General features: G+C 44.0%; 1 protein-coding gene across 6 annotated transcripts in view; it reads left to right on the forward strand.

Annotated features, from left to right (window-relative positions):
- Window positions 1–19,998, forward strand: part of SCAP (SREBF chaperone) — a 678,128-nt gene that overhangs the window by 641,139 nt on the left and 16,991 nt on the right. For 3 of the 6 annotated variants that reach the window (XM_078662547.1, XM_078662549.1, XM_078662548.1), the window contains one exon: window positions 34–240. In XM_078662547.1, coding sequence (XP_078518673.1) covers window positions 34–240 — 207 coding nt within the window. Of the gene's footprint in view, window positions 1–33; window positions 257–3,241; window positions 4,214–19,998 lie in introns of those variants that run through there. The other 3 variants (XM_078662550.1, XM_078662551.1, XM_078662552.1) reach the window with 2 other exon arrangements.

The following is a 19,998-nucleotide window of genomic DNA, read 5'->3' on the forward strand; positions in this document are numbered from 1 at the left end:
CTAATGACTTTGTTCTTGCTTTCGTTCCTGCAGACCATGGTCCTTGCAAGTGGCGGACAGGATGGCGCCATCTGCCTGTGGGATGTTTTGACAGGCAGCAGAGTTAGCCACATGTACGGACATCGGGGAGATGTCACCTCTCTCATCTGCACTGCATCCTATGTAATCAGCAGTGGGCTGGATGATATAATCAGTATCTGGGATCGCAGCAGTGGGATCAAGCTCTATTCGATTCAGCAAGTAAGATTGGCTTTAAGTGTATTATTGTAATGCGGCAAGCTTCTGTAGCTGCCGCTCTATATGGGCGGTGCATCTCTTTGTAAATGAATAAAGTCACAAACATGCATGAAAAAGATGAATAGGTAAGGACCGGGTTTTAGTAGTCAGGAAGTGGTGGCGCTCCAGCGATATTTGCGTAATAAATCTAATGGGGCTTGTTATTGCTGGAAATGGTGCTAGCAGGAAGGGGACACCCTCACAAACCCCTTAATCTGTATAGTAAAACCATACAATTTAACAAACACAAGTTCCTGCGCACACATATAAATTTACAAATACAATGATTAAATTCTCAGAAACAGGACCATTCGACAGTAGGTTCTTAGTTCCGATCTGGATTCTTTAATCGTATGCCAGAGATAATAAATACAAACAGCCAGCCGGCACGTGTCTCGTTGTGGGAAAAAGTAATCCACAACTCTTCAGGGCTATAAACCGTCCAAAAAGGGTAGGAAGACGCCAATATGTGGTAAAATTAGATAATCATCGTAGTCCAAATATACCGTCAATACTTGAACAACACTCCTCATAGGTCAAAAAAACGGCAAATTCCGGCGTCTTTTTCGAATACACGTTATTCGAAAAAGACGCCGGGAAGAGGAGACATTTCATGGGAGCAGTGATCGTGAAAGCACGTACCCGTGCTACACCGGAATTTGCTGGTTTTTTGACCTATGAGGATGCTGTGTTTAACGTGAACTTGGGCGCAGTGCAGTGAATTGTCCCCTCATAAATTGCAGGGGATCGGAATAGGTATCAGTACACATAGACTGTTCTATTTCTTCAGTAACTGACACTAGTTGACGTCCGTTGGACAGGGTCTTTTGTTGTCGGTCTATGTTTGAGTAGAGGGCGACCCAGTCCTATTCTCCCTCTGAGCTCCCATTGAGAGTTTGGCCAATTTTAATTTACACAAAGAACTAAGCATTCCTTATATAATTGATTAGATGAACGTTGGTCCCATCCCTTTATGGCACTCAGTCTGGCGTAGAGACACAGTGTCATTGACCCAACAAATAATGCAGGATTGACTATCCCTTGATTACAAGGAGAACATTTTATGGCTAAAGTATGTGAAAGATACTTTCTACACTCTTGATTTAGGTAGCTTACTCGTAACGTCTGAAAAATGTGGCTCAGTCTCCCAACATGCACTAAAGACCTGTTTAATGATTGCTGCCAAAGAAGGGAGATTGAATGTACAGCGAAATAAACCTACTGTTAGAGAATATATTGAAGGGCCATTGCAGTTGAGCGCATATCTCCCTATCTGGATTTTGTAACAATCCCACAGCACAGGTTTATTTTGTTAAGGTTTCGGCTCAATTGTATCCCTTGTATGTTGGGCCATCCTGCTGGTATCTTTTCTTCGAAAGATTTCTCCTGTGTTGCCCATGTGATGACACTTCTCGACAGTCTGATTTGCACATCTTTTTCTTTTGTAAATTCTATTTTAACCAACAGAAAAGGTTTTTAATTCTGCTTTTACTTAAGTACAATTTTAGACATTGTCGTCTGGCCCTGTATTTTTTACGAAGGCTGCCTGATCCGCAAACTTGTTACAGTGTTGCCTCTTTTTTATGTATGTATCTCAAATCCAGGAAAACATATTTTGATGGATACTGATGAATTGCTTCTTATAACATTTTTAATTGTGATGTAAATATATACTTTTATGATTAACTTGTATTAATCGAATAAAGTCATTTTGATAATGATGAGTAATATAATATGTGAGATCATAAGCAGTGCATTGCGGGGTGTATGTTATAGTTAGCGCTGCTTACTAAAACTGAATTTCACTGTTTTTGTACAAGTGAAATCTGAGCATAACTAGAGCGTCTCTTTAATCTTTGGGGTTTTTTTCAGTGAAAATACGTGTGGGGGTTATGTATGTGTGTGTGTATATATATATGTACTTATTAGACACAGACCCACTCCAAAATGGAGGCGATGTTCCCATTATTGTGTCCTACTTCTATGTCGAGTTGAATTGACACGTGAAGGTTTAAATGCAATGTGTTTGCCGTGTTCTCTGTTTCATTACTGAGGAAGGCCGAGTGCCGAAAGCGCGTTTTTGAGAAAATAAACAAACTGTGACTTACCCTGGGAGTGCTGCTTCCTGATTCCCGTTTGATTGCGGGGTAGGATTTCGGAGCTGATATTGTTGTCGGGTGCACCCCCGACTAGCAGGCACCAGCCTAGGAGTGCGACAGGCAGGTGCAAGTGGAGCTTGTATATGTGTGTATATATATATATATATATATATATATATATATATATATATATATATATACACTCTAACACACACACACACACACACACACACTCTCTGACATATAAAAGAAGCAGATAACGCTGGATAGTTCTCAAATTTATGTGGAGAGCAGCTCCTTTATAGTGACCCTACACAGCCAGTGACACTCTGTGGCCAGGCCCTGCAGCCATCTCTTTCATCAATGCATGGAGGAAGGTTGAATTTACATATAGTGATACAATATTACTTAAAGTTGCAACACAAAAACCTAGAAATTCACTGGGGAAAAGCTATGGTTTAAGTAATGTTATAGTTTGGTGAAATGTTGAGTAACAATGTAACTTTTTAAACTCTGAAAACCACAGAAATTCACCAGTTAGAGGTGTAGTTGTCTACGGTAATTCTGACTCTTGCCCTATAATTCGCTCCCTCGTCATGCACTGCTGATTACCCCACATATTACATCACTCATGACTTCTTCTATGACGTAATTTGTAATATAATTGCAACATTTGCAATTAAATTATTGATGAGAAAACTGTGCATGGCGGGGGCGCGAGTTATGGTTACCTTAGGGCACGAGTCATTGTTACTTGAGATAACTGTAACTGGTGAATTTGAGTGGTGTTTAGGGTTTAAATGATTTGTTGTTAGTGAACATTTCACCTAACTATAACAATAATGTAACCGTTTTTTTTCTTCCAGATATTCACCATATGCAATTGTATCCTGCAATCATTGCCTAATTACACGAGTGAAAAAATTAAATCCTAAAGAAATACAAAAACATTTTCAACTAGTCTTGCAATATATAATGTTGTGGCATCATATGTCTCTTGCTCATTGTCCTAGCCATCCACAATCCAGTCCACTGTTAGAGCTGCCTGAGTGAACCTTTGCACCCCTCCTACGAGTATGATCACTCTCCCTGAGTTGTAGTCCCAGAAAGAATAAGACTTTTCTGCAGTCTGATAATATGCATCAGTCCCTCCATTTTGATAGCTTTAGTATGGGAAGTTTCCATGTCAACTAGTGTAGCGTGATACACGTTTCCTTCATGCGATCTTTTGTTTTATTTGTTAGAAATACCATTTGATTAGTGTGGTAGCCCCATATTCACTGCTGTTTCCTGGTGGTACTTTAGAGCCCTGCACTCTGGGAAACTATTGAACAGCCACCCAGTTCATGTCTGTGAACCCCTAAACATTGACTAACTTTAATTGGGGTGTTTTACTTTAAAGCAAGGCCAGACTAATACAGTGCATGTGTGGCTGAAAAGTTGTGTTGCTTGTACAATACAAACATGAGTGTTTCAAAAACAAATCTCTGCGTCTATCACTGCAGCCTGTTACAAAGTAAACTGCTGCAGCACAGGGGAATGGAAACCGTTGATGAAATTAGAAAAACCCGCCTTCTAGATTAGTTTTTTAATCACTAAGTAGTGACTTAATGTCCACGTGGTCCGATGAGTAATCTGTGAAAGTCGGTCACATCCAGTATATAATTGCCACACCCTTGCACTCTCCAGATTAAAGGCATTTCCTATTATAATGAATACATTTTATGGTTCCCCAGTTTGACCTGGAAGAAGCTACAGAGATAATTTGCACACCGTTGACATATGTATTCAATATGTCGTGCCAAATGTCCAATTAAACTCTGACTATGTATTTCTGACCAGTGTATTGCCTGTGTGATTTTGTCGAAAGAAGTTTGTGTCCATTTGAAAGCATAGATAGCAAAAAAGTCCATTTGGTCATTGTTTACCCATCTCTTGCAACAGTAATTAACTCTTTAAAGAACATTAAATATCTAGATCTTGGGAAAAAATAAAGACCTGTGCCTTGTAAGAGGATCTCTGTCAAGAAAGGCATATGGAGTTAATCATCATAACATTTTTTATTTCTATCAAGCAAGGATCCTAAAAGCGCTAATACGAAAAACTGATTAAAATCATCCAATCATACAGATCAAAAATCTCAAGGTACAAACATTATAGTCTTGGAGCCACACATTTCATGTAGAGTTTCATGCGGGTTCCCGTATTCAGTTTAGCACAAATGCAAAGCCTGTGTAAATTTTGCAATGGCTTCACTCAAATCATGTGAAACCAACATGACAGTTATGCACAAAACAATAAGACTGCTAATATAAAATGATGATTCTTCTAGTATTCACATGTGGCCCCAGATTATTTGATCTTTGGTCCCAAAGAATGTGCAAAATAGCAATGGCTCACCAAGCATTAAAGTGCAGTTTTCCATTCAATTTATTCACGAGACATATAACACAATATCAATAGATTTAAGTTAACATAAGACTAAAAAGTTAGAAGGTTAAAAACCAATGTTAAAAATACAATCACTAAAACATAGATAATGCAAACGGTTAAAATTAATATTTTACATTATCTACGAGGGATGAGGCAGTGTTACGAATGAAAAAGAAAATAATTCAGCCAAAACCACCCACATAGTTATTGTGACAGTTCTTGTTCGCTTACTTGGATACAGTTTGTACGCGAAATCCAGGCAGCCAAAAGGTATCTTGCTACAGCGAATAAAGCCAACTTGGAACTATCCGTCCTTAACATCGTGAATACCTCCAAATACCTCTTAGTACCCAGGTTCCTGCACAAGAAAAGGAACATTTTTTCCTTTGGGGGTCATAAGCAGGGCAAATAAATAGAATATGGGGTATGGTCTCTGAAGGCCATCTACACGCTGGACACTCATCGCCCACATGTTGTGTATTGGCCCATTAGTACAAAATGCTCTAGCAGGAAAAGACTGATATCTAAATTGTATTAACTATTTCCGAGTCAAAGGGGTTGTGATTTCCTCAATTGGTTTATCATGCCCAGGGAGCATTTTAAAGTTAGTAAATTCTGTAGTTACGGTGCCTCTACTACTACAAATAGTTTCTACAGATACATACTCCCAGTATTCCGATTTATTGTCCATTTTAGAAATGGAAATTGATTCCTCCGGGCTGACCCAAAGTTTTTCAATCCCAACTTTGTTAATGTAAGTCTAACATGCATTAGCCATGGTATTTTGTGGACATCAGTTGTGGCCAAAAGATCCCTTAAGAGTTCCCAAACGATCCTAAGCAGACAAAGACCAAAGACTATGCCAGAAGAGCAAAGGTCTATACTCTGCTTGCCTGGAGATTTTTCTTAAAAATCCATATAAAGATATAGGGGCCAACTCTTCTGGAGTGCGAAGAGGGACCTAATAAAATTATTTTCTGCAAATGTTAAAATAATACAATTAGCGTGACCCCACACCTCAAAGCCTTACAAGACGGCTCCCAATGCCTTCACGTTGTAGATTTCAATGTGTGGAGCAGCTCTCTTGGGACTAGTTTTATTAAAAATATTTACCACTCTTGTAGTGTAGTGTAGCAAAGAGCACTGTGTTGTTTTTTTTTGTACCTGCATAGACCAACCCAGGTTTGGTGTTAATCTAGATAATCAAAATTATAAACTTGTTCTATAGGGTCATTGTTAGAATACAGCTTACATTTGTAGTTGTTACTTTTTGCTTGATTAAATATCATACATTTAGTTTAAGAGCTATTAAGCTCTAACCCACCCTATTTACAAAAAGTATTAAAATAGTTCAAGAGCTGCTGTAGACCTTTGAGTGATTTAGAGATCAGCAGTGTCTCCCACAAAAAGTAAAGCAGGGACTCTCCTAACTGCCAATTTTGGTGAATTACAACCGTCTCTATCAAGCCATTCCAATGCATCATTTATATATAATGAAAACAGTAAGGAGGCCGAAACGCAACCCTGCCTGTCCCCGCAAAATTCTTTTAGGGTCAGTGAGTAGCCCCTGCACCCCTCCACCGAGTTCAAGTTCAAGTTCAGAAATTTGTATAGCGCACTACTCACCCAGAGGGTCTCAAGGCGCTTGAGGGAGGGGGGGTGCTTTACTTATCGAATAACCAAGTTTGTAGTTGCTTTCTGAAGGAGAGGTGGTTCTGTGTAAGGCGGAGGTGGGTGGGGAGAGAATTCCAGGTCTTGGCCGCTAAGTAGGAGAAGGATCTTCCTCCCATGGTGGATCTATGGATGCGCGGAATTGGGGCGAGGGCTTGATTGGACGATCGTAGTTGGCGGGAGGGGGTGTAGAAGGACAGTCGCATGTTGAGGCATTCGGGTCCTAGGTCGTAAAGGGCTTTGTGTGCGTGGGTGAGGAGACGGAACGTTATTCTCTTGTTGACGGGGAGCCAATGGAGGTCTTTCAGGTGAACGGAGATGTGAGCTTGTCGAGGGATGTCCAATATGAGTCTGGCTGAGGCGTTTTGGATACGTTGGAGTTTTTTCTGTAGTTTGGCTGTGGTTCCGGCGTAAAGGGTGTTTCCGTAATCCAGTCGGCTGGTGACCAGTGCGTGGGTGACCGTCTTTCTTGTTTCGTTGGGGATCCAACGGAAGATTTTTTTGAGCATGCGTAGGATGTTGAAGCATGATGATGAGACGGCGTTGGCTTGTCTGGTCATCGAGAGGGAGGAGTCCAGGATGAAGCCCAGGTTACGTGCGTGATTCGTAGGTATGGGTGTGGTTCCCAGGGCCGGTGGCCACCATGAGTCGTCCCAGGCAGAGGGGGAGGACTTCCGTTTTGTCCGTGTTTAGTTTTAGACGGCTGTTCTTCATCCACTCGGCTACTTCTTTCATTCCTTCGTGTAGGTTGGTTTTGGCGGTGTTTGGGTCTTTGGTGAGCGAGAGGATCAGTTGGGTGTCGTCTGCGTAAGAGATGATGTTGAGGTTGTGTTGGCGCGCTATGGTTGCGAGGGGACTCATGTATACGTTGAAGAGGGTGGGACTGAGTGATGATCCTTGTGGTACGCCGCAGATGACTTCGGTGGCCTCTGATATAAAAGGGGGGAGGCGGACTCTTTGGGTTCTTCCGGCTAGGAACGAGATGATCCAAACCAAAGCTTTTCCTTGTATTCCGACGTTGCTGAGGCGTTGTATGAGGGTGCTATGACAGACTGTGTCGAAGGCTGCGGAGAGGTCAAGTAGGATGAGGGCAGCTGTTTCTCCGTTGTCCAGTAGAGTTCGAATGTCGTCTGTTGCTGCGATGAGGGCGGTTTCGGTGCTGTGTTTGGCTCGGAAGCCGGACTGTGAGGGGTCGAGGGATTTGTTGGATTCAAGGAAGGCGGCGAGCTGACTATTGACGGCTTTCTCAATGACTTTGGCAGGGAATGGGAGGAGCGAGATGGGGCGGTAGTTCTTAAGTTCAGTGGGGTCTGCTGTGGGTTTCTTCAGAAGGGCGCCGAGTTCGGCATGTTTCCAGCTTTCCGGGAAGGTAGCGGAGTTGAGGGAACAGTTGATGACATTGCGGAGATGCGGTGCGATGATGGAGTCTGCTTTGTTGAAAATGTGGTGGGGACATGGGTCGGTTGGCGATCCTGAGTGGATGGAGTTCATCAGGCGGATGGTGTCTTCGGTGGTGATTGGGTTCCAGGTGCAAAGGTTGTTAGAGTGCGGTTTTGGTTCGGAGGTGGGTGGAGTGGACTGGTCTTCGGACTGGTTTTGAAAGCTGTTATGTATGTCGGCGATGTTGTTGTGGAAGAATGAGGATAGAGAGTCGCAGAGGTCTTGGGAGGGAGTGATGTCGTTGGTGCCGGCGGTGGGGTTGGTAAATTCTTTGACGATGTTGAATAGTTCCTTGCTGTTTTGGGTGTTGGTGTCCTTGAATGCTGATTTCTTGGTGGATCGGATCAGTTGGTGGTGTTTGCGGGTGGCGTTCTTGAAGGTGGCCAGGTTGTCAGTGGTTGGGTTTTTTCTTCAGGCTTTCTCTAGCGTGCGACAGAGCTTCTTGGATTACTTAAGGTCATCGTTGAACCAGGGGGCTTTTTTGCTACCTTGCTTGATTAGATGGATTTTCAAGGGTGCTAGTTCGTCGGCGCTGTAGGTGATCCATTGTGTGAGGTTGGTGGCTGCTTGGTTTGGGTCCGATGATTTGACAGGAGGGTTTTGGTGAAGCGATGTAAAAAGCTGGTCGGTGGTGATTTTGTTCCAGTTTCTTCGAGGAATGGGTTGTTGGGTGTTGTGGGTCGTGGTCTTTTTGTAGTTGAAGTGAACGCAGCTGGGGTCCGTCCAATGGAGAGCAGTGGTGTGATCGAAGGAGATGTGCTTGCTGGAGGTGAAGATAGGGTCGAGCGTGTGTCCGGCAGAGTGGGTGGGGGTGTCAACAAGTTGTTTGAGTCCGAGACACCGGACACGTGCGTGGAGCCAGCTAAGGATTGGCAATAGATTGGCAGGGATACTCATCTTATCTAAGATTGACCAAGCAATGCCTTAGGGACTAGGTCGAAAGCTGCATGCAAGTCAACAAAGGTGACAAATAGTTTGCCCCTGTTGTTTTTCCAAAAAAGACAATTACATCGGGAAAATCGGGTCAACCGTGCTGGTACCGCTTCCGAACCTGGCCTGGAGGTCAGATATTACATTTTTCTCCTCAATCCAATCTAAGAGGTGCGCTGAAACTTGCTTACAAAAAATCTCTGTGAAGCATCGATTAAACTAAAAAGAGGATAGTTACTCAGCACACTATGCTCGCCTTTCTTATAAATTGGGATTATCTCTGCAGTGAGGCAGGTGGTGTGACTCTTCATACCCTTTAGAATGGAATTTAAAAAATGATTCGTATAGGGACCCCAAATTTCCAGATGTGATTTAAAAAGTTTGTTTTGAATCCGATCGGGCCTGGTGCTTTAGCTACAGTTGCCTCTGATTTTTTTTAGCTTGGCTGCCAAAAAAAGGGTCTATACCCACCCATGCTGGGTCCTTGCTACAAGAGTACAGATTGCTAAAGTGAGATACCCAGTCCTTGGGTTGCACAAAAAATTATAATGCCTTCCTACGGCCATAATCTCTCATGGAAGAAGGAATAATCTATTGAAGCGACTAGCGCACTGAATCTCTCCCGCCTAGGTCTCTGACCATCTTCATTATTGCTGCTACATCGCCGCGATCTTTTAATCTTGATTACTACGCTTTGTAAATATTGGTGATACTTTTTAGAAAATTGCCACAGCACTTGTACAATTGATTTAATAATTGTCTTTGCACTTACCTAACTACCCGTATCCCTGTTCCGCCGCGGGAAGTCCCGTTTGCTGCGGAGGGTAAGTAGGGTAACTCCGGGCCTTCGGAGTCTGCAGAGCCGCCATCCTAGGACTGGTTGATGACACGCTCTAGCTGCCGCGACTTCCGGGCAAGAGCCTTTTTAGCCCAATGCTCTGCCGGACGCGCAGCGGACGAGCGCAGCGGGCGCGCCAAAGGAAAGCCCGTCTGCGCCCGTCCGCGCCGAACCCGCGCCCAGCGCCCAAATCTCTGCTCATTTCTCCACAATAAGTTTCTCTAAAGATGAACTGCTAAAGTTAGATCCTAAAATTTGTGACCATCCGACCATCTTGCTTGACCATGGTATTGTAAATGCCTCTAACTGCTCCTCCTGTGGATTTCTCCTAAAGAGTGCACCTATATCTGTATCTCAGGGTCACCAACCAGTGAGTACGGATAGCCACACTGTTAACAACCACATAACGTTAAAAAACATCTTATTAAATGTAAGATCAATGTCGAAACAAACACGAGTTAGGGGCATTAATAACAGATAACTCTGTTGACCTCGTTTTTCCCACGGAAACATGGGCGTCTGATTCGTCAGGGCCTGACTAGAATATAGCTGTTCCTAATGGCTACGCGGTGGTTCAAACGAATAGAACTGGCTCAATGGTAGGCGGAATTGTAATAATTCACCGTTCCTATTTTAAAGTAAGCGTTCTTCCACAACTAGGTTTGGAGGCAGGAACTATGACCTTCTATATCAAGGATAGTAATCAACTAATATTTTCAGGCCTACTAGTCTACAGACCCCCGGGTTCAAGAGCCCCCTTTATTAATGCGCTCCATACCTTTCTGGAATCCACCCTTGATTAGGTTTCCTTCACGGTCTTAGGTGACTTCAATTTTCATCTAGAGGAAAATAATAACAATGAAGCTGCTACTCTAATTGACAATTTCCAAAGCTTTGGGTTGGATCAGATAGTTTTAAAACCTACGCACATAGCGGGCCATACGACGGTATCTTTACAAATAATAAACCATATTACGATAACTTCTATTCTGCCAGTCCCATGGTCTGACCATGCAGCCATTTTCTTTAATCTACAAACTAATCTTTCTACCACTCGCCGTAGGGATCATCGTCCCCCAGTCAAAACCCGACCCTGGAAGAAGCTTCAAGCTAATCAACTTGCTAATGTTCTATCCAGAAAACCTCCATCACCTGGAACTTATGACAGTAACAGTGGGGCAAATAATTTCAATGATTGGATTAGCCTAGCGATTGACGAACTGGCCCCAGAGAAATCAAAGAAACCTAGAAGACACTCAGTCACGTCACCTTGGTACACGCCTGACGTCAAATTAATTAAACTGAAATGCCGTCGCTATGAGCGGATCTGGAGATCTGACTATAGCTGCCAAAATAGGAAAGAATATACTAGAGTCCTACTTGAATATAAGACAAAGATAGAACAGGCTAAATCGGCCTTCTTTACTAAAAAAAATTCAAGAGGCCTCAAATTCCTCTAAGGAATTATTTAAAACAGTCGCACATCTAGCTAAGAGTCCCCGTGACACTATATTTGCCCCTGATCAGAACTTTGTGGAAAATCTGGCACAGTTCTTCCAGCAAAAAGTTCAGGCAGTCTATGATGATTTACACACCTCATCCATCAGAACATCAACTAGCCATAGAGAAGATACAGTACCAGGCACAAATAAATTTTCACGTTTTTCACATTTAGACGAAACACAGGTGGCGAGCCTATTAATCCAGACAAAATCAGTATCACCTTTGGACCCTTGCCCCCCGTACATACTACACTTGGTACCTGAGACAATCGGCTCCACACTGACCCCTCTGCTTAACGAGGTCATAAGCTCTGGTGTATTCCCCGTCAGTTGGAAGAAAGCATGTATAAGGCCCATTCTTAAAAAAGACACCCTAGACCCCATGGAACCCAAGCACTATAGGCCGATATCTTGTCTTCCCTTACCGGCCAAAATTCTTGAAAGAGCCATGAATCAGGAGCTCATGCAGTATATAGATCATAACAACCTACTAGACTCCACGCAACATGGTTTCAGTTCTTGTCATTCTACGGAATCCGCCTTAATTATGGCAACAGAGGATATCCGGAGGATTATGGACAATGGGGGAAGAGCTGCCCTGATTCTATTAGACCTAACGGCAGCATTTGATACTGTGAATCACGGGGTCCTACTGAATAGACTTGGAACACTAGGCATTACAGACACTGCCTTTACCCTACTCAAGTCTTTCTTAGATGCCCGACTGCAGCAAATCCATTGGGGAGGTCTCCAATCCGGAGAATTTTCCCTCCCGTGCGGCGTACCCCAGGGGTCAGCTCTTTCACCTACATTATTCAACGTGTATGTTACCCCCCTTGCAGCACTAATAAAATCACATGCCCTGCGTCTAGTGTCCTACGCCGATGACACACAATTAGTGGAGTCTCTTTCTCAGACAGTGGAAGCCACAGCAGAACGCTTTAGAAACTGTCTTTCAGACGTTATGAGCTGGATGAGCGAAAACTTTTTAAAACTAAATACCGAAAAAACTGAAGTGATTGAGTTTGGCCAAAAACCATACATCTGGAGTCATCTCTGGTGGCCCCCAGAAGCTGGTACATGCCCAGTCCCAGCCAAAAAGGTCAGAAATGTTGGCTTCATGATGGACAAGGAACTTTCCTGTACAGTGCAAATCAGGTTACATCGGCCTGTTTCTACACTATCAAAGTTCTCCGGAAAATCCTACCATATATACCTCTCACTCTAAGGAAAACTGTGATGGGAGCTTTGATAATGTCACGTGTAGACTACTGTAATGCACTGTATCTAGGTATGGGGGAAAAACAGCTTGCGAAGCTCCAGTCAATCCAAAATGCGGCAGCCAGAGTCTTACTTGACCTCCCTAAACGCCACCCGACATCTCAGGCCATACGGGAACTTCATTGGCTCCCTGTCAGGCGCAGAGTCCAATTTAAAGCCCTCTGTTTGGTCCACAAATCTCTCAATGGAAAAGGTTCTGAGGATCTTACTAATCTCTTTTCTCGCTATGTGCCGTCACGCACATTAAGATCTGGCAGCCAAGATCTAATCTGTCTGCCAAGAATAAAGAGAGCCCGATGGGGCGGCAAATCCTTTTCCTTTCAGGCATCGAAACTGTGGAACACCATGCCCATTGCGCTACGCTCCGACACGAGCAGATTCTGTTTTAGGAAGGCGCTAAAAACCTGGCTCTTTTCTATGCCTTAATCGCTATCAGTATTTTCTCCTTTTCTATAGCGCCAAGACGCCTCGGCATAAGCGCGCTTTAAAAATATTCAGTCAGTCAGTGCCACAGAGGTTGAGAACCTTTCATTATCCTTAGTACTCATGGCGAGAGACAACTCATCCCAACGTCCATTTTCCCAGTCCCTCTTAGCATTTACCAGTTCTTTTTTTATAGTTTGCCCTACACTGCACAAGAAGGGGTCTTTTTTTTTGTTTTGGCTGCTAACAGAAGCCCAGCTTCAGCCACCCTACAAGCATTGGTGTATCAGGGCGCTTCGTTCTGGATCCTAGGAGCACGCATAGTATCCTTCACTAAAAGATCTCTTAATCAAGCCTCTTTCCTCTGCATGCAAGCTATCCTGTATCTCTACCTGCTCCATAACCTTGTTAAAAGTACCCCCAGGACCTCTGGGTGCTTTTCAACCCATCCCCACGTCCCCATATGTTGTCTATTTCATTATTTGAGAGTCTGACATACTGACTTGGGGTTTGGGGTACGTAAGCTAGGGCACCCAACAACGATAGACTAAGGGCATTGTGGTCATTATCAGCCCTTTCGATAACTACCATATCATGCAAAAATGGCAACCCTTCGGGCTGATTAAAAAATAGTTAATTTGACTGGTGTGGTCTGTCCTGTTAAATGTGTCTGCCCTCAATGTCTGACATAGTTCTCCCATTAGCTGCTCTCAGATCTAATTTTATGGGTTAGTGTAAGCAGCTGTGTGACCCTTAAGAGACCATTTTAGTGTAGGAAGCTCCCTATCTTCCATCCTGCTTAGTTGTTTTATTTAAATCGGAAGACACAATGGATCAAAAGGGTAGTTTAGATCGCCAGCAGCTAAAACCTCCACTTTTCCTTGTATTCTGTGAAGAAATCCTATAAGATGCTTATAGTTGTAGTTTCCTCATTTCGACCATCAACCCAGTTGTACACATTAAATGGCACCAGGGAATTGCCACTTTAAAAGTCCACCCTGACTGCCAATACATCCAAGTATATAACTGGTAGGACTCTTATTGAACGTTGCAATTCTGTCCTTACCCACATTGCCAGGCTCCCCATAGGTCCTCCCACTAGTTGACTTGATTGCCGGGGGGGGCAAAAAGTGGTGTACCCGTTTCTAATGACTGGGAGGTGCTCCAAGTCTCCTGTAGGAGACAAATGTCGTACTCGTGTATGAACTATCCCCAGTTCGCATCCTCCAACTTGGGCGCTTTCCCGGACACATTCCAGGTCAAAATTTTAATTTGCATTTTGGTGCAATCTTTAGGGTTATCTGGTTACTAGAAGTAAGTACCTCTTTCACTAAACAGGGGTTGACAGGTGACTGACCCCACTTCTGCCGGCCAGACAGCTAATTACATTTGGCCCGGTTAAGTTATGCCCTTCCCCAGCAATCAGGGGGCTCTCTCTTTCCATAGCGTCTGTTGCTATAGCTCCATTCTCCTGTATTGGCTAACTACAGGCTTCCCAAGTGGCGATTTTACTTAATCAACAGCACCCAACCTGCTATGCCAGTTCGATCACTGGGCTGTTAGTCTTGGGCCGTGGGAACATGGGCAAAGTAAATCTGGCCCTGGTACAAGAGTGGTGGTCTACATATCTGAGTTCCATTCTGTACTAACCCTCTTCTTTGATGGTTGTAAGAATCCGAAGATTTGTCATGATCACTACATTCCCCATATTGTACCCACCTATATCTGGATTCCCTAGATTCCAGCTGTCCATCCAAAGTCCCCCCAGCCTTCCGGATCGAAGTGACTGCTTTTGTGTGGTTTCTTCTAGTCCACTAGTGTTGGGGAGTAGGCGGCCAGGCCACAGAACCCTTTACTAGGTAAGTAACTTGAGATCTTGGGTGCATGTCCACCTGTGCCAAAGGAGGAATGTGGGCGGGTATACTCTTGTTTTTCCCAGGGACCTCAACAGGCGAGATAACTCTTTTACATCATGAATGTGTCAGTTTTCCCTTCCAGAGTTTTTATAACCGATCTCAGATCTCTGAACTCGTCCCTCAAACCCTCGATCACCTCCAGTAGTTTATCTACATTTGAGGACACACTAGACTGGATATCATGGACACTGGTTATCCTCTCTAACTCGCCTACTTCCTCCAAAAGGCCATCAATTCTGTCCATAACACAGTTCCTGCCTGTTGATTTGCAACCTTTCTTTGCAGTGGGGGGACGGTTGGCCACATCTGCAACCTTCATCTTTCTCATTTAGACTTACACGTTATAGATCCAATTAAGTCGGGATCGAAAAGTCAGCAGCAAACACTCCCCTGTTCTAGCACACAGCCTGTTAAAACATAACAGGTAGGGCCATACAAATATAGACTATAACTACAGTTCCTTTTGGGCAAGGTTTTAAAGAGGTGGCCCAGCCCAACATCCTCTGGGTTCCAACGGGTGTGGATTGGCTTGCCCTTGGAACAGGCGTAGCCCACGCTGTGGGAGGATAATGTGCTGATAAGAGCTTGGCGAAAGGCAAGGGCAGTAAAATGGACGTCAGTGCCTCCTGGTGCAAAGCCCAGTGGGAATTGGAGTCCCCAAAGCAGCCAGGTCCAACGGCGGTGAATCTAAGTGTCCTGAGCTGTGGAAGAGTGACACGTTAATAAGCGCTGGGCAAAAGGTGGGAGGCGGGCAAATGGACATCAGTGCCTCCTGGCGTAAAACCTTGTGGGAGATGGAGTCCCCAAAGTCAGCCCGGTCCCGCGGCGGTGGAGAGGGACGTGCTGATGAGCGCGAGGCGGTAGGCGGGAAAATGGATGTCTCACCTCCTGGTGTAAAGCCCAGTGAAGGATTAAGTCCCCAAAGTCAGCCTGGTTCCACTGTGGTGAATCAAAGTGAGTTCATCATTGGTAAACTAAACCAGTTTTCTTCGATTGTGTCTTGATTTTTTTTTTCTTCTGTTTTTGTTTTGACCAGTTTTGGTTTTTAATAAGTCATTTTTCATTACTTTTTGTTTATTTGGGGACATGGAGGTGGATCTGTCTGCTTTGGCAGGGGTACTAGCAGCAGAATTAATAGTGATGTGCCAGGAGAGAGGGGACAGCAGATCAAAGGTTGACTTGTAGGAAGTCCTCCTGGCCCAGCAGGCAGCAGCCTCAACACGACAGACCTAGTTAGCAACAGAAAAGACACCAATCCAGAGGAAGAGAGGCAGCCTGCTATTCTATGTCTGCAGGAAGGACCCGGCCATATATGACAATAAATAGCTCCTCCAACACGCACAATTCTTCACTGCTTCAGTGTGACAATGTATTTTGTTCCATTCTGCCAGAATTCCATTCAAAAAAAATGTTGACCTAAACACCCAACGTCTGCTTAAAAAGCAAGCAACACAGGTAAATAAATGTAGTCAAAACATTTCCGTGTGTGGAAGGAGTAATTACAGTCATTTGGCATACTTTAGACCCAAAAATCACAATTGGGTAAGGTGCGAAGGGACAATTCATGTTACTTACTTTACACAAATTACTCCTGCAGCGACTTCAGAGTAACTGGATGGATACATTCAACTTCCTCGGAGCCTGCTTCCACACACAAATTGCTGCAAAAAAGCATGGTATATGTCAGCAAAACCACTTCTTTACTACTTTTGTCTTTGTTAAATTCAAACAACTAATCGGTCTGCCACCTATGGGATCCCGGAATTTTAACTCTTTTTAACAGAGATAAACATCAGTTAAATATAAGCATATTCAAAGGTAACATTTTTTATTCTTTCTTTATATATAAAATGGAAGATAAATGTAATTTAAAAAAAGGGAAAATCTTGAGTTGCAACAGGAATGTCCCCCTGCAAATCGAGTGCATGTGTAACTGGTATCCTCCTGACTTTTTTCCACCCCATTGTCACATGCAACTGGCAAGTGCAGAGGCTTAGGCCCATTCTCTTACCTAGAGGGGCACACCAAGTATGTCCTCATACTGAGCATAGGACTACTGTCCATGCCCTGAGTAAGTTACGTTACCTTCTCTGAGACAGGCGACCCCACCTCGTCCAGAATCGAACACCCTCCGCAAGATGAAAGCATATCAGTGTCGACACCAATTGACCTGACGCCACCGGTGTCGAACGAACCGATACCAGCTTCGGATCCAGTTCCACCTCTCCAAGGCCCCAGTTATAAACCAAATACCCCAAATTTCCTTCTCTGCGGATTAATCCTTCAAATATTCTGAATGCCATGTTCAGTATGTTTAGTAGAGCCATGATTCCCACTGGATTGCCTCTTGGCCCCATGGGTCCCCTATCCTGTAACATAGACCCTGTTTCAGTCTACAACGTTCACTCCTTTCTACCTTTTGCCGCAAGTATCTTGGACAAATCCTCTACCGGTTTGTGCATCTACAGGATCGGTGTCGAGAAGGACATCCCTTCGTTTTTCTAACCGGCGCCGCAATCGACAGCATCATGGCCATAGGACACTCCATCAGCCCGCAGCCTCCAATGCTATCGGCTACTCCTATGCTTCCTCCTGTTTAACCTTTATCTTTGCCTGCCTCAAAACCGCATTCACATACACTGCCTATGAGGCCTCACAGGTCAAAAAGAGACGCGCAAAGATTTCTAGAGGAAAGACTTGAAGTGGGTGACTTTGAGCATCAGGATGATCCACATGATAGAAATATTGATGAAGATGACCAATCATCTCTAGAAGGGCCTGAAAGATGCTAGTGACTTAGATGCATCTGTGGAATGTGAGCTCCTATCTCCATCAGGCGTTCCTCCTCCAGAAGACACCTCTTGTCATTCTGTAGTAAGGAGAGCAGCTGATATATTGGACTTAAATCTACCTATAGCCGAACTACAATCTAATATTTTAACTGAAGTCCTGCATTATTATACATTCATCTGAGCCTCTTCTACCATTGAACAAGGCACTCACTGAGCCTATATACTAGCAATTTGGGAAAAACCAAGTACCTCTACTGCAGTCTTTAGATCAGTCATTAGAAGATGCAAACCAGCACTAGGAGGTCCCACATTTCTATCAGCTAGACCTTCTCCCAAAAGCTTAGTAGTTCAGTCCTTACGTTCGTCCAAAACCCCAGTAGATGGAGAATATAAAAAGATGGAGCATATTACAAAGAAAGTTTTGTCAGCAGGTAGTATGGCACTAAAATCCCTTAATGGAACTTGCTTGCTAGGCAGATATGTACACGCGCTACTGGATACTGCCTAAGTCACCCCGAGCCTTTTAGAAGATCTTTGGGGGCACTTTGTTGCAGATGGACAAGCAGCTGCCAGACAAATTCTCCAGTTAGGTCTGGATACAAAGGATTCAGTAGCCAGGGCTATGGATTCATGGGTATCCCTTCATCACCATGGTTGGCTCAAGAATTCAGGCTTTTCGCAGGAAATCCAAACAACACTAATGGACCTACCATTTGATGGCTCCCACCTTTTTGGAGCAGAGGCGGCCTCTGCTCTTGAACAATCGAAGATTTGCAAGGCAACAGCTAGATCCTTGGGTCTTCAATTCCAATTAAGAGACTACAGACCATACAAAAAATGTAGAGGATTATGCTGGGGATTTTCCTTTTGGAGCAGACCGCTCTACAACAGAAATAGTCCAATCCGCTTTACAGGCATCAACAGGGACATAGTCGAGGACAAAAGCAAACTATTCCTCTCTCCCAACCCTCTTACTCTTCCCCAGCAACAGCAGGGAAGCAGCCCTAGTTCTTTTTATATCAGATCATTATCAACCAGTTGGAGGACGCATATCCTATTTTCTTCAAAAATGGAAGTCCATCATGTCAGCCTTTGGGTCTTACAAATTGTAGAAAAATGATGGCAGCTTACAACCGATCCTAGACCTCAGGATTTTGAACTGATTCCTCAAAAAAGTGAAGTTCAAAATGTTGTTCCTAGCTCAGGTTCTATTAGCACTGAATGTGGAAGCCTGGATGGTGTCTTTTGATCTACAGGATGCCTATTTCCACATGCCTAGCCTGAGACACACAGAAAGTATCACCGCTGTATTGTAGGATCAGAACACTATTAGTTCAAAATCCTGCCATTTGGCCTCACGTTCGCTCCACAGCAGTTGTAGCAGCACCCCTCACAATGAAGGGTATTCCCTTACCTGAAAGACTGTATTCCCTTACCTGAAAGGCTAGCTAATCAAAGCCAAGACCCCAAGTTGCTGTTTCACTACTTACAAGAAATGACTGCTTTTGTAAAACCTCAGCTTTTCAATCAACAAAGCCAAGTCTCCGTTGGTGCCCTCTCAACGCATAATATTTATAGGGGGCAGTATTGGATACCACATTGAGTCAAGCCTTCCTTCCACCTTAGAGGATTCAAGACATTCTGGCTATGATTCTGATGCTTCTGAATGGAGGGGTCATTCCAGTCCTGACAGTCTTATGCCTGCCTGGTCTGCTAGCCTCCTACATTCTGTTGGCCACTCCTGCACACTGGCATATGAGGGGTCTCCAGTGATGCCTCCACAAGCAGTAGTTTCAACACGTTGGAGCACTGCACGCAGGCATCAAAAGGAACATAGCAGTCTATCTGCAATGGTTGAGACAAACAACAACCTGTATCAAGGCAAATTGTTTTGCTCTTCACCTCTGGTAGCCACATTTATCAAGAATGCTTCTACCCTAGGGTGGTGAGCTCATCTGGAGGATTTGGAAAGAAGAGGCCTCTAGTCACTAGAAGTACAGAGCCTACCTATCAGTCTGTTGGAATTATGGGCAATACTTATAACTCTGAAGGCCTTCCTTCCTTTCTTCCCATCACAGTCCCTTGGTCAATGTTTTCACAGACAACACGACAGCGATGTGGGACATCAATAAACTGGGAGAAGAGGTGTTGTCTCTTCTCTGCAGAGAGGTTTTGTGACGCTGGTCCGGGGCTCAGGACCACCACATTTGTGTAGTCGCAATCACCTGGCCGAAGTGCTCAACACGTGAACAGACCATCTGAGCCATCGTCATCTGACCATGAGTGACTTCTCTTCCAGGGGATACTCATTAATAGTCATAAGCACTGAATAATCTCCGTCCATGAGCGGGAACCCGGAACACATAATAAAATACATATATATGTGTAAATATATAA

Source organism: Lissotriton helveticus, chromosome 10 (assembly GCF_964261635.1).
Source record: "Lissotriton helveticus chromosome 10, aLisHel1.1, whole genome shotgun sequence".
Classification (NCBI taxonomy): Eukaryota; Metazoa; Chordata; class Amphibia; order Caudata; family Salamandridae; genus Lissotriton; species Lissotriton helveticus.